The sequence below is a fragment of the Helianthus annuus genome, chromosome 12 (assembly GCF_002127325.2).
Source record: "Helianthus annuus cultivar XRQ/B chromosome 12, HanXRQr2.0-SUNRISE, whole genome shotgun sequence".
Classification (NCBI taxonomy): Eukaryota; Viridiplantae; Streptophyta; class Magnoliopsida; order Asterales; family Asteraceae; genus Helianthus; species Helianthus annuus.
In genome coordinates, this window is record NC_035444.2 from 37125066 (window position 1) to 37138813 (window position 13748).

Genomic DNA, 13748 nt, shown 5'->3' on the forward strand with positions numbered 1-13748 from the left:
TTTTTTATTTTGATTTTAACAAAGTTGTCTTTGTCTTATGCAATCTATTTGTTGGGGTTGATTGTGATTTACAACTTTTATTGTTGTTATATGGACTTTTAGGGTTTGATCAATTGATCATTCATACTTTAGCATATTAATTAAAAAAAAGTTCTTTTTGTTTTGTTTGTTAAGAAGAGGGTTTTTTTTATGATAACTTATAGATTGAGATAACAATAAGTAAATTGTTTATGGTTTGAGATGTTAACCAATACATGTAAGGTTTCGTGGAATTTCAAATGTTAAAGAGAAGAATGCACTTTAAATAGATGAGAGAGGATCAGAATCAAAAGAATAATGGTGAGTAATGACAAGTTCTAGTGATTAATCACTTGGTTTCTCTTTTTGAGGTTTTAAGTTCAACTCTCACTGACATCACTTTGAAGGATATTGGTAGTGTTAATGAAGTTTAGAACGAGGCCTCCCTGGAGGTTGGCAGTTTGAAACCGAGCCGAACCGGGTATTACCGCAGTGGACCTTTAGGCGGGCGGGCTTTCCCGGGAACTGATGGCTTAGGTATGCATCCAACTCTGATCATTATGGAGGGGATGCATTTGCTCAAGTGAGTGCATTCCATGCTTGTCCATAGGGGCGTAGCTTTCAAGGGGCCGGGGGGCGTCCGACCCCCCGAATTTTTCGCTCAGCAGTGTTATTTATGTATGTTTTGTATTGAATTTTTTAGGTATATACGTTTTCGACCCCCGGTTTTATAATTTTTTTTACTTATATAGAACTTTTAGGTCCGGTAACTTCCGACCCCCGGTGGAAATTTTCAAGCTTCGCCACTGCTTGTCCAATGATTTAGTTGGTCGCTAAAAAAAGGAATAATAGTGAATTAACGGCTGTGGTCACGGGCTAGGTGGCATCGACCATGGTTTGCTATGTAACAGTTCTCTCATAGATCTTGTTTCATTATAATATGTTTAAATTTGTTCTAAAGTTTTATATTAGATATAAACATTGAATAAATTAGTAGTATGTTACGTCATATGACCAACCAGAAAGATAATGGCATATGCTAAAAAAAAAAAAAAGTAAGGTATCTTTCCTTATAATAAGGAAAGAGTTTGTGTTTTCTTCTACTTTTCATTAACTATTACAAATTTAAAAAAATATTTTTAAAGGAAGATTCGTTCTACGAATAACTGACTAAAAAAGACTCTGTAACTTTTATAAAACTATGAATTGTTTTATAAAAGTACTCAAACTATTAAATATATTTTATGAACATTTTGGATTTACAAAAGTACTCAAACTAACATTTTGGTTTTACCAAATTACTCAAACTCAATAAACTTTTATAAGATACAATTGGGATGCACGCGTAATGCGGCGAAAAACGTAACACTTAGATTGGTTCAGTTAAGCTATAATTAATTAATCAAAAATTATGATTCTGTTATAGTTGTGGTGTGTGCGCGTGTGGCGTAAACGAATTAACCAAACAAATTATACATAATACATATAAATTTTAACTATCGCATCATACATTTTCAAGAGACTTCTCTTCCATTTAAAAAAACATATATATCACAAAAAAAGAAAAAACTGAGAACCATATTACATCAAAACTTTTTTGACTTGGGTTGAGTTCCTTAAGAAACCCTATCGTCACTGGTTTAGTGTAAGACTGTCAACAACAAGCACACACACTTCCTCCACCACCACATATGTAATCTTTGTAGCAATCTGAACAAACACATTCTTAGTTGACACAGGTTCAGTCACATGAAAATCATACATTCTCAATTCCATGCAGCCCAGTTCTAATCTTGACCTGGGTCAGTCAGAATAGCAATATGAACTTCTTACAACAGGTCTTTGTTGGTTCTCTCTCTACAACAAAATTCAGTGAGTGGACCCTATGTCCCCAACAACAACTGAACTTGTATATTGTATGATATCTTAGGATGAGTACAATGGGCTATAGCAAATATATAACTAGTTTAATACCCGTCCGTTGGACGGCTTACGCTAACAACGTAACAAACAAAGATAATGTATATTGAGGGTGTTCGGGAACGCTTCTCCTTTTCTTCTTTTCCATATCCATTTTTGAAAAGGTTGTAACCATCTAACTTTTTCTTTTTTTTCTTTTCAAACCACTAAAACTCATTCTTGAATATGATCGTGTTGAATAAACTTAGGACGTTTGCGAATACACTGTCCTTCGACATCCACATTAAGATCATCATCGTTGTCTTCTTCAGAAGATAAGTACGCCAACAATTTATGAAAGAATGTACGAGCCATGTGATCAAATGTGCAATTAACTAAACCTGTCATTATACATATTATAATTCAAAACAGAAAAAAAAACCCAAGAAACTACCATTCCACAATTTATAAGTCAAAATACAAGCACTAATGGAATTAAAGAACAAACATTAACAGAATTTAAGAACAAATTCAATGATGCATAATTTAACAGTAGGCACAAATCAAATGCATACAGTATGTATCATGATGCATAACTTGACAAAACTCTCCATATCTTGTATTCAAAAGTGTTGGTTCAGGTCCCAAAATACACATCACTATTTGTTTGTAAATAGGCAGAAGAATGAAAATGAATTTATTACTCCTTTATTGCTTGAAACAAATACAGCCAGAATTAAAGTTTACCATAGAAAAACCATTGCTATCCTATTTGTAATAAACACATAAACATCAAATGTAAAAACTTAGTCCATATCCCCCCAGAACCAGGTCAAACCGAGACCAAGACTAGGTCTACTGACCTGTTAAAACTCACTGCTAACCTGCTAACCTGTGACCCGCAAACAAACCGATTAACCCAACAAAGAGTTTTGATAACTTTTGCAATTACCAACCATTTAACCCGTCTCTTGTCTGGTATTTCAATGTAATACACTGAAATACATCGTTAAGCAAAACACTTCACATGTTCATAACATGTAAACAAACAAATATTTGTATCATAACTGAACATACTAAAAAGTTGTGGAACTGCAAATGCTTTAGATATGGTATGTATGATCATTAAAGAGAATAACAATCTAGAGGAATAATTATTTCTAACCTTACACAAGTCGCAGCGGGTCATTCCTGAGATTAAGCAAGATCTTGAGGATTTTCATGTCACCAATATGAATCGCATCAATGAGTTTCTCTTTCATATGTCCTGCAGCAATCAAACACGTGTGTGTAGTCATGTCTATTTTTATTTTTAACATTTTTTTTATAAATTGTTGATAACATACCTATAAGATGGTGACATTCTTTCAGTTGTGTCAAGAGAAACTAATGAAGATAGTTCCCATGGCTGCCCAGTGGATGATATCACATACCTAAAGTCAATAAACTTGTTAATCACTGTCTTTTTTAATTTTCAATTCCAATACCTATCAAAAATAAAAAATAAATATGGGTAAAATAGATTTAAGATACACCATCACATTCCCGGTTGTAAGGAAAGAAAGAAAACAACGTACCATTCTTTCTAACCAAGATGAATCTACCCAAGTTAGTTGCAGAAATGTCATTAACGTCTTTGCCTGAAAATGACACAAATCTTGATAATTTAGCAAGTGGTCTAACAACATTTGCTTTTATCTGAACAATGATGTTGGGCATATTTTTGTTCTAGATGTCAAATTAAATACCTCCAAATGTTCTAATCGCTCTATGTCGTCTTATGCAAGTTCTTCATGTGTTTCTGGTCTATTTGATGGGCGAGCACATATATCACAAGCTTCAACTTTTTCCTACAATTAATTGATTAAATTTTAGTTAATAAATATAATTGCAAAAAATCAACATCTAATTTAGAGTTATAATTCTTACCTGATCAGGTTCTACTTCTTTTCTATGAACTGTTCATCCAATTTTTTGATCAGTTAGTGATCATTTTCTTCCTTGTGCCTAGCTTCCATGCCTACTAATATATCAACACTTAAAAAACAAAAATCTATGTTATTCAATAATGCAAATATCTTAATTATAACAATCAAAAAATTTTCTAACAATAATAACGAATAATTACATGATCACTGATAAGAACCTTGAAATATCTACTCTTGTATATCATTTCATCATAGACCTCCTTTTCCTTTTTACTCTTATGAATCTGTAATAATAAAGACACCACATTAACTCAAAAACAATATAAAGCAATACGCCAGATCATCATTCAAATAATCAAACTCATCTCACATACATGATACTTTCTCTTCACTCACCAGAGATTAAACTAAAATTCACATTTCTCAACAATAGATACTAAAACAACCCAAATTCATGTCATAAGAGAACGTATCATTAAAATTAAACAACTCACAGCCTAAAACTTGCATCAAAGGCAAATAGGAAAGATACAGTGCACCTGAATGACTCCCAAGCTAAACTGCCCCTGAATGAGACGTTTGGAAGCGTGACACTTTTCACCAACTGAAATTCAAAAATTGCTGGTCAAGAGCTTTTAAGACAAAACAGAAAAAAAAAATGAGCAACTAATGTAACTTAAAACTATTGGTCATAATAAATCTCAATTCAATAAAGCATTTCATCAAACATTTGGTACACATAAAATTTTAAAGTCATTTATTATCTTGATATACAATCAAATTGAAATGGACGGTCGAGGATTGATAAAGATAAAGAAACTGAGCAAAGGACATACCTCAAGCTTTGAATTCAACATCGTCATCTTCATCTCAGTTCTTCTATAATCTTTGTTCTCCATCAATTCTTTCCATTATAAATACATCCATGTTTCTGCAAATGAAATCATTAAATTATAGCAATACAGTATTGAATTTGTTAAACAACCAACTAATTATCTAATCAACTATTCAAGTTGACTGATTAAAGTAATAAATGATAAAATTAGAGAAGAATCTACCTCATGTTGATAAATCTCCGTTTTCACCGCGGTAACCCTCTTCAATATTAAGCTCATTGAGTACGAATTTTGTAAGGTATATTACAGAATTCAGATAATTTGAGTTGAATAGAACTGAACAACCACATAAACGATCATTGTTATGAAAATAATCAAATATATAAAGAAGAAAATATCAGTTTTTCAAGCAAGATTGGTCACATTTCGAGGCAACTGGATATAGCAACTACAATTTTACTAATTTCTACCAATAGATAGTGTAATACCAGAACAAAATGGTTAAAATCTTTATCAAACCTTTTATCACCATATCCGAAACCTTAGCAAGGCCTGCCACGACCATCGTAGCCACGATTGAGGAGATGAAGAGTGTCCACCATGACGGTCAAGATACGGAGGTAGAGGAGGGCTAGGGCTTATACCACGACGCTTGTTATCACTCTGAAGGTGGCCCCGAAGAAGAAGGATTAGGTCATTCGTACTATTCAGAACGACTATTAGTTGGACGATCAATGTCTGTGTCATCATTTATGTTCTCTCTGGAATCACTATCATGCCGTCACGAAGGAGGGAGTGGTGGTGGAGAAGATGCGTTTTGATAGAAATACTGAAATTTTTGTGGAATATAAAGGAGATAGTATACGGTTGCAGTAGCAGAGAAAGACGGAGAAAGTCTCCACGATCAGGAAACCACCGTAAACCATCACAAATTAGGCGAGAGTGGATGCTATTTCTTAGCTAAAAGCCTGGAAATTAGGAACAATTTTAGGTGGTGTTTGTTTTTTTGCCAGAAGTGCTTCTGGCCACTTATGTCTGCGTCGCGCAGACGCGCGCAGACGTTTGATGTCTGCAGCTTGTTTGTTTTCCGGAAGCACTTCTCACCTAAAAGGTCTTCCCCACCTCTTCCCCACGCAGACCTGTCCATATGTCTGCAAACCTCTTCTCACCTTCAAAACACAGACACCCTCCACAGACCTCTACTCTCTTCTCACCCCTGCATCCCCGCCACCACCTCCACCACCACATCTCCGCCACCACCTCCACCCCCACATCTCTGCCACCACCTCCACCTCCGCCACCACCTCCACCTCCGACACCACCACCACATCTCCGCCACCATCATCTTCATCTTCATCTGCAAACAAAACCCCCCAAAACCCCCAAACATCTCCGCCACCATCTTCATCTTCATTTGCAAACAAAACCTCCAAACATCTCCGCCACCATCTTCATCTTCATCTGCAAACAAAACCCCCAAACATCTCCGCCACCATCATCTTCATCCGCCACCAGCATCTTCATCTTCGTCTTCATCTTCATCTTCATCTTCATCTTCATCTTCATCTTCATCTTCATCTTCATCTTCATCTTCATCTGCATCCATCTCCGCCACCATAGAAGCAAAACCCCCAAATCGGTGGTGGTTGTTGGTTGTGGTTAACGGCTAGGGTTTGCGGTGGTGGTTGTTGGTTGTGGTGTAAGGCGGTGGTGGTTGTTGGTTGTGGTGGTGGTGGCAGGTGGACGGTGGAGGAGGTGACGGTGGTGGCTGTGGTGTAGTGGTGACAGTGGTGGCGGTGGTGTAGTGGTGACGGTGGTGTAGTGGTGACAGTGGTGGTGGTAGATGAAGGCAGAAGGAGGAGAGAGAGATATCGAGGGAGGAGAGAGAGAGATCTGTGGTGTTGTGTGTGAAGTGTGTGTGAAGATCTTTTTGTATAAAAAAAAAAAAACAAACCCTCTTCTCCTTGCAGACTGCAGACATTTGGTCCACCTCTTCTCCTGCAGATGCCTGCAGATGTGGTCCGCAGACTGCAGACCTTTTCCCGTAGAAAAAACAAAGAGCACCTTAGCAACTGTCGTAAACTACCCAATTTACAGTTATTTTTGGAAGAGAAAATTGTTCGGTTGATAATCATCTCCCTAGTTTTGTGGATGGACATGGGAATGTGGGCAGAAAAAAATGCTAGCAAAAAAAACCGCCGAGAACCGCCATCATAGCGGTTATTTTTGGGAGTTTAAACGGCTGATCTCAGCATGATCTGACGGTAGATATCGATTTAGAAAACGGTTAGACCTAATGGGTTTAATATATATATATATATATATATATAATATGACAGATATAAAAAGCGATTTTTCTTCCTTATTTATTCAAGTTAACCCCATCGCTAAGAGTTCTTATGTTTGCATCATTGATTATAACGGTTTCTTTAACCACACTATAGTTCTAAAAATACATCTTGATGATAAAAAGCGTTGCCTGATTATATATATCTCTTGATGGTAAAATGAAACTCTAAATTAACTAAAGATTTCCTTACTATAGTTCTAAAAATACATCTTGGTGCTTAATTCAAAAAGGTAACTTTATTCATTCATTCTTCCCCTCGGGAAAAAGTTGTTTTTGATTGTTTACAAGCCCCCCACATTCAAGATTTCCTTACTGTTATCCCGATCGAGGGCTTGGGGCAATGTATGTCGGCAGTAGAATATTGGTATGTCCTCAAATATCGTTTGATGATACCATTGTACCCTGAGGATGAACCGTGCCCTGTTTGTCGGAAGGTGTGTCTTGATAGCTTCGGGGAACATGCCCTTCAATGCAAAGAGCTTCATGGCTTCAAGTACAGACACGATCTGGTTAGAGATGTGTTGTTTGACGTTCTCAAGCGAGCTGGTATCGCTGCTAAAAAAGAGGCTCCGGTTAATTTCCTAACGGACCCGAAGGAGGGGAGGTCTTCCCTTCGACCAGCCGATGTGCTGGTTTTTGGATGGTCCAGGGGTAAGCATGCTTGCATTGATCTCACGGGGGTGTCGCCTCTTGCCGATTTCAGGGGCAGTGGTTTTGTTTCAGGGCAAGCGACGCGGAAGGCTGAGGCGGGGAAAATATCCAAGCACGAGCAGGCCTGCATAGATAATCAACATGCCTTCCTTCCTTTCGCGTTCGATACCTTTGGTTGTCTGGCCCCTGTGGCGTCCGGTTTCTTGAAGCAGGTTCAAAAGGCAGCACTTGCGCATGCGACAGTGTCTGTAGGCCATAGCTATGTGTTTAGCCGAGTATGATTTGCAATGCAAAAGGGGGTGGCGGCGCAGCTTGTTGCCCGTCTACCAACCCATAATTTGTAATTTGATTCTTATATATATTGTTTTGATCTCAATTAACTAAACTGATTACAAATAAGAAAATAAAGTCAAAAAAATAATATGAAATACATTTCCTGTATATCACATCAAATAAACTGCTAATAGAAAAGATATATCGTTCTAAAAAAAGGATCTATTTCTTTGTATTTGTTGTTTTTTTTTTTATAAAAAAATTTGATGGTTACTAGAATATTAGCCACTAGCTGATATGAGTCATAACTAGGGATGAGAATGGTATAGTATCAAAAATACTGGTATCGAAAATCATCAAATATGAGTACCAGGACCGGTATGGTACTAATAGTTGCAGGTAAAATACCGGTACCTAATTAATATCGGTAATAAAAATGCCAAAAAGTGGGTCATAATGGAAAATCAGTACCGGTACACAGTACCAGCCATCCCTATTTATAACCATGTATGATGATAGTAAGACTGAGTGTAGTGGGTCGACTCCCACCCCCAGGTCGCCTGGTATCGCCTGGAACACTACCCCCAGGGGCGACTTGGGTGGCGACCCCCTCTTGCCCAACCTCTTCTCGTCGCCCACTCAACACACAATTCAAACATATAGCCGTTGTATTCCAACGGATATATTGACTAAATTTTATGTTTTTTTAACCAAATTAGTATATATATATATATATACATCTACCATACAACACAACACACTCTAAAAATATACAACAAAACACACTCTAAAACTACATTCTTTCAACATAACCATTTTGTTTTTTTGGAACCACAAATGGAGTTCAACGTCCCTTCGTCATCCTCGTCCGACGACGATACAACTTCATCTAGTTCTTATGAATTTGAAGAAGCCATCAACGAGGCGGTAATGACAACGATGCCCTACCGCTTGGCGTGGTACACATACTAGAGGCGACATTCGCAAACCGTCGTTAATATTGCAGGCGGTTGCATCTTATGATCTTTGGATATGGAATGCATATTTTGGTCAAGAAGGTTCTCACAACGACATCAACGTGTTTGAGTCTTCGCCGGTTCTCGAAGAGATTATAAACGGGTTGGCACCAACTTCAGCGTTTTATGCGAGCGATAATTACTACAAACGCGGATATTATTTAACTGACGGTATCTATCCGGAGTACGCAACGTTCGTAAAGACGTTCACCGAGCCTATTGATCTTAAAAGAAAATATTTCACGAGAAAACAAGAATCAGCAAGAAAAGATATCGAGCGAGCGTTTGGAGTTCTTCGAAAGCGATGGCACGTCATCAATTATCCAGCAAGATACTGGACAAAGGAAAAAATGCATGACGTCATTTACACATGCATTATTTTGCATAACATGATATTGGAAGACGAAGACAAAGCCATTTGCCAAGATTACAATGAGAATGACCCTTCATTGTTCCCGGAGTATTGGACACAAGAAGTATCATCGGAGACACGACTCGAGAACATAATGGATATAAAGAATAGACAGAAACACACCATGCTTATGTGTGACTTGATCGATCACCTATGGGACAACAAACAACCAGGATACGAGGCGGAACTCGTTAACGAGGATGAAGGAGATAACGAGGATGAAGATAATAACAATGTAGTCGACCTCGACCTAAACGAGTACGTTAGTGACGATGAGTAGAGATGTGTATTGTTGTATGTTTTTTAATGAATAAGTTGTATGTTGGTTATTTTATTTAATGAGTATCAATAATTTTATAAAAAAATATAACACTTTATATTTTTAACATAAAAAAAAAATCAAAATTAAATGGGTGCCACGTGTCGCAAGACGCCCCACCCAGCAAGGTTGTCCCACTACCCCTTTTTTTGGTCAAAATCCTCTTATGTGACGTGGCGCCACGTGTCACAAGACGCCCACTCAAAAGGTTGCCCCACTACACTCAGTCTAATAGGCTCATAGAGTCATAGATATGGGCTTTAACCTGCCCAAGTAAAAAATATGCTAGTATCATGGCTTTTTTAAAATAAAGCGTATCCGTCAGAAAATATATACCAAAAGTCCAACTCCAAGACCCGCCTTGGTGTTTCATCTTCACATTCAAAACCCTAATAACTAGGCACCCTTCAGCTGTTAGAAAACAAAGTCCGATGATGTTATATACTCTCTTATCTTCATACCTATATGTCCTCCTCTGTAGAGTTTCATAAGTTCAGGGGTGCGATTGCAACATTTCAAATGGACGCTTGGGTTTTACTCCAACATGAACCTTTTAATAATCATTCCGGAATTACGACAGCTTTCCTTTTTTGTTATTATAAAAATTATCATGAAAAGAATTGATACAAAGCTCACAACATGCCAATTATACACAATGTTTGGGCCTAATCTCGATTCCTTGAATAATCAGCCCGCTCGAATTCCCTCCTTTGACCTCCACTACACTCATCTCAACTTCTATCTCCTCCCCTCCCTTGTTAAAGTACTCCCCTATCTCAACCTCAAACCACCCTCGAACAATTGTCCTCTGAAGGTGCAGGTACCACAAGCACCCCTCTACGCGAGCTTCCAACCCCTCTCGGCCGTAATAACCTTCTTCTGGTCCGTGCGTGAGGGTCCAAATACACCATTCTAGTCTGCGAGTTATCTCCGAAAGGACCAATGCACACCTCCGCGGGTTGGTACTCAAAACCATAAGCTTCCGAAGTGGTCATAAAGACAAGTTGAGCTACATATGTTGTGTTCGGACTTCGGAGATAAGATGGAAGTGTTGACATTGCCTATGACTTCCATTGCACGGATTGATAAGTTCAGCCACTTCTGTGAATCTAAAATTCAAAATAAGAAAAAATATAAAAATAATTAAACATCTTTTTTTTAAATACAAAAATTTAGGTGCAAAGATATATACCTAGATTTTTCCATAGATGTCCATCTCCAACAAGTAGGGGAGTCAAACAAAGCAATTGACAGTTGTCTAGCAGCCAACATGTAACATTTTTTTCCAGTCCATTTATCCAACCAGAAACTCTGTTCCTTAAGATGAAAGATTATCTTATCTATTTATACAACTTAAAACTTCATTATGTTTTTTAAGATCTGATTTTGTTTATTTCACTTATATATCGATCCATGCATAATGTAATTCAAAGTGATCCAAATTAATTAGCATACCTTATTTCCTTGTTCAATGATGATGGGGTGATCACAAAGACGTAGAAATACCTCCCTCATCGAACCGTCTATTGCCTCGGGCAGGCACTCTGGTGGCACAAAGGTTGCCCAAACTGAATCCCACTGGGCAGCGGACCGGAAAAAAGAATTGACGGATGACAACCTGGAAGCATCTCTTGGACTGGTGAGAGCCAATGCTTCCGCAACGAATCCTTCAGGGAGTGAACTTAAGAAATCCTTCATCTCTTGTTCCATAGCTTAATTAATTCGTAGTTGAAGTATGGTCTGTGTTTTGTAATTGAAACTACTCCTTTCTTTATGCATGGTAAAGTGGACTTTCAGGGATTTAGTGTTCCATATATGTGTTATTAATTTCATTCTTGTTGATGGTACAATATTGAATAAGTTATCTTTAGGATAAGATGTGTTTCTAAAGTATTGGATGTTTGTCAAATAAGGAATTTCATTTGTCCTAAATGATTTCTAGACTATTTGCAAAGAATGAAGTTAGACATTGGGTATGTTTGGCAAAAGTAGCTGGTGGCTGAAAGCTGGAAGCTGGTAGCTGATGGCTGAAAGCTGGTAGCTGGTAGCTGTAGTTGGTAGCTAGTAGTGGTAGCTTTTTAGATATATTTGGTGTTTGGTAGAGTAGCTGGAGCTTTTAATAAAATGTATAAAATGACTAAAATAGACATAACTAAAAATTTAAAAAGTTGGTGCATTAAAAAGTTCCTTATTTTTAGAGGTTAAATTAGTCAACTTTTCCCTAAAAGCTTGTAGCTTCTTCTAAACGCTACTACTAGTAGCTTTCAACCAAAAGCTTCAAGCTCCTAACCTAAAAGCTTAAAGCTCCTTCAACCAAACAAGACTTTTTATTGAGTATGAGCTTTTTCTTAAAAGCTTAAAGCTTGAAGCTTCTAAAAGCTCCTAAAAGCTCCATGCCAAACATACCCATTATATGTTAAAGCTAGCTTATTAGGTTTACGATTATAAAGCATTAAGAGAGTGTACCTTATAATTTAGGGATGACAAATTACATGATACGTTGCATGATTTTCTAAAAATAATAATAATAATAATTTTTTTTTTAAACGGCCAACGAATCCTCCAAATGGGCTACTGGCGAAATTCACCACATCGGGATACACTCGCCTTCCGAACCGGGGAAAACCCTCACCTAGGGCCGAAGCCCGTGAACACTCGCCCGAAGGCACGACAGTGCGGTGAGGTAAAACCCGCTCAGTTCAAGGATCGAACTAGCGATCGCCGCCTACTCGCCTAGTCTCCCATCATCACCAGGTGCCGCAGAAACTAAATGCTAGGGGCAGGAATTGAACTTGGGTCACTTGGAACACAAGGTCTCTCCCTTACCACTCCACCACTAGCTCATTGGCAAAAAATAATAATAATAATAATAATAATAATAATAATAATAATAATAATAATAATAATAATAATAATAATAATAAAGATTGGTATCAATTGTATATTGATTGTAATTGTAATTGTGTGAATGATACAATGTAGGACAAGATATATATAGATATTCTAGACCTAATCTAATTAAGGTAATACAATTAGCGCCAGCTGTATTAATATTCAGTCTAATATTCCCCCGCAAGCTAAGGCCGGGGACCGACTCTTAGCTTGGACTTCAGAAAGAGAAAGCGGTCTGATGGCAGCGGCTTTGTGAAGACGTCAGCTATTTGATCATTTGTAGAGATATGTTGAACACGTAGTTTTCCTTGAGCAACCTTTTCACGAACGAAGTGAAAGTCAACTTCAACGTGCTTTGTTCTAGCATGAAAGACAGGATTAGCAGATAAGTATGTTGCCCCCAAATTGTCACACCATAAGTTTGGAACAGAATGCATGGGAACTCGAAGTTCTGCCAGTAATGTTTCAAGCCACGTTAATTCTGCCACTACTCCGATTCTGTAGATGACCTCGAGACAGTCTTTTGTTTTCTTGCAGACCAGGAGATGAGATTTGATCCAAGATAGATAGCATAGCCCCCTGTGGAACGACGGTCATCAGGGCAACCTGCCCAATCAACATCGGTGTAGGCACTCAAGGTATTGAAATGAACATCCGTGTAGGCATGCAAAATAGAGGATGCAGATTGGGTAATGACAAGACCCTGATCGGCAGTTCCATGAAGATATCTCAAAATACGTTTAACTGCGGACCAATGATTTTCAGTGGGAGCGTGCATAAATTGGCAGACCTTGTTAACTGCAAAAGTAATATCAGGACGTGACAAAGTAACATACTGTAGTGCCCCCACCATTTGTCTGTATCTAACCGGATCATCAAAAGGAGAGCTGTCACCAAGAGAGAGAGGAGCAGTGGTGGTGCATGGCGAAGGAACTGGTTTCGCCTTGGAAAGAGATGCCCTGACCAAGAGCGGTGGGAGGTGTAAGGTGATTGTCGACAGGAGGGGATGGAGGTGGCTGGGTAGGGAAATCAGGTGTAGGAGTAGGAGGTGCAGGGTATGAGGATATGTACGGGCTAGAATCGGGCTGTGAAGAAGGTGAAGGAATAGAGGGTTGAGCTTTGAAAGGAAAAGAAGTTTCATTGAACCGAACATG

General features: G+C 38.0%; 2 protein-coding genes and 1 long non-coding RNA gene across 9 annotated transcripts; 1 reads left to right on the forward strand and 2 right to left on the reverse strand.

The window, feature by feature from the left end:
- Positions 1-1763: 1763 nt before the first annotated feature.
- On the reverse strand, positions 1764-5849 carry LOC110894712. 6 transcript variants are annotated; one of them, XR_004874792.1, is made up of 11 exons: positions 5201-5844; positions 4904-5017; positions 4682-4776; positions 4220-4449; positions 4046-4129; positions 3847-3954; positions 3666-3767; positions 3495-3557; positions 3264-3350; positions 3083-3184; positions 1764-2318 (listed from the first exon to the last, which is right to left on the reverse strand). It is a non-coding gene; the product is annotated as an uncharacterized LOC110894712 (long non-coding RNA). The 6 variants fall into 6 exon arrangements; XR_004874794.1 differs by having other exon boundaries at positions 4340-4449; positions 5201-5841; XR_004874791.1 differs by having other exon boundaries at positions 4385-4449; positions 5201-5836.
- A 2943-nt stretch (positions 5850-8792) lies between these two features.
- LOC110892756 (protein ALP1-like) lies at positions 8793-9663 on the forward strand. Its single transcript, XM_022139906.1, has 2 exons — positions 8793-8882; positions 8962-9663. Exons 1-2 carry the CDS (start codon positions 8793-8795, stop codon positions 9661-9663), a joined length of 792 nt encoding a protein of 263 aa, XP_021995598.1.
- A 1033-nt stretch (positions 9664-10696) lies between these two features.
- LOC110892755 (F-box protein PP2-B1) lies at positions 10697-11487 on the reverse strand. Of its 2 annotated transcripts, none has more exons than XM_035980929.1 (3): positions 11158-11487; positions 10895-11013; positions 10697-10811 (listed from the first exon to the last, which is right to left on the reverse strand). In XM_035980929.1, exons 1-3 carry the CDS (start codon positions 11410-11412, stop codon positions 10712-10714), a joined length of 474 nt encoding a protein of 157 aa, XP_035836822.1. In that variant the 5' UTR covers positions 11413-11487; the 3' UTR covers positions 10697-10711. The 2 variants fall into 2 exon arrangements, with proteins under 2 accessions (XP_035836822.1, XP_035836821.1); XM_035980928.1 differs by having other exon boundaries at positions 10895-11019.
- Positions 11488-13748: the final 2261 nt, after the last annotated feature.

What these genes read in the sequence shown, in the direction of transcription:
- LOC110892756 (XM_022139906.1), top strand. Translation starts at nt 8,793, where the DNA reads ATGGAGTTCAACGTCCCTTCGTCATCCTCGTCCGACGACGATACAACT. An exon ending in AAGAAGCCATCAACGAGGCG is followed by an intron (nt 8,883 to 8,961) that starts GTAATGACAACG and finishes TTAATATTGCAG; the next exon opens with GCGGTTGCATCTTATGATCT.
- LOC110892755 (XM_035980928.1), bottom strand. Translation starts at nt 11,412, where the DNA reads ATGGAACAAGAGATGAAGGATTTCTTAAGTTCACTCCCTGAAGGATTC. An exon ending in TCATTGAACAAGGAAATAAG is followed by an intron (nt 11,020 to 11,157) that starts GTATGCTAATTA and finishes TTTCATCTTAAG; the next exon opens with GAACAGAGTTTCTGGTTGGA. An exon ending in ACATCTATGGAAAAATCTAG is followed by an intron (nt 10,812 to 10,894) that starts GTATATATCTTT and finishes TTTGAATTTTAG; the next exon opens with ATTCACAGAAGTGGCTGAAC.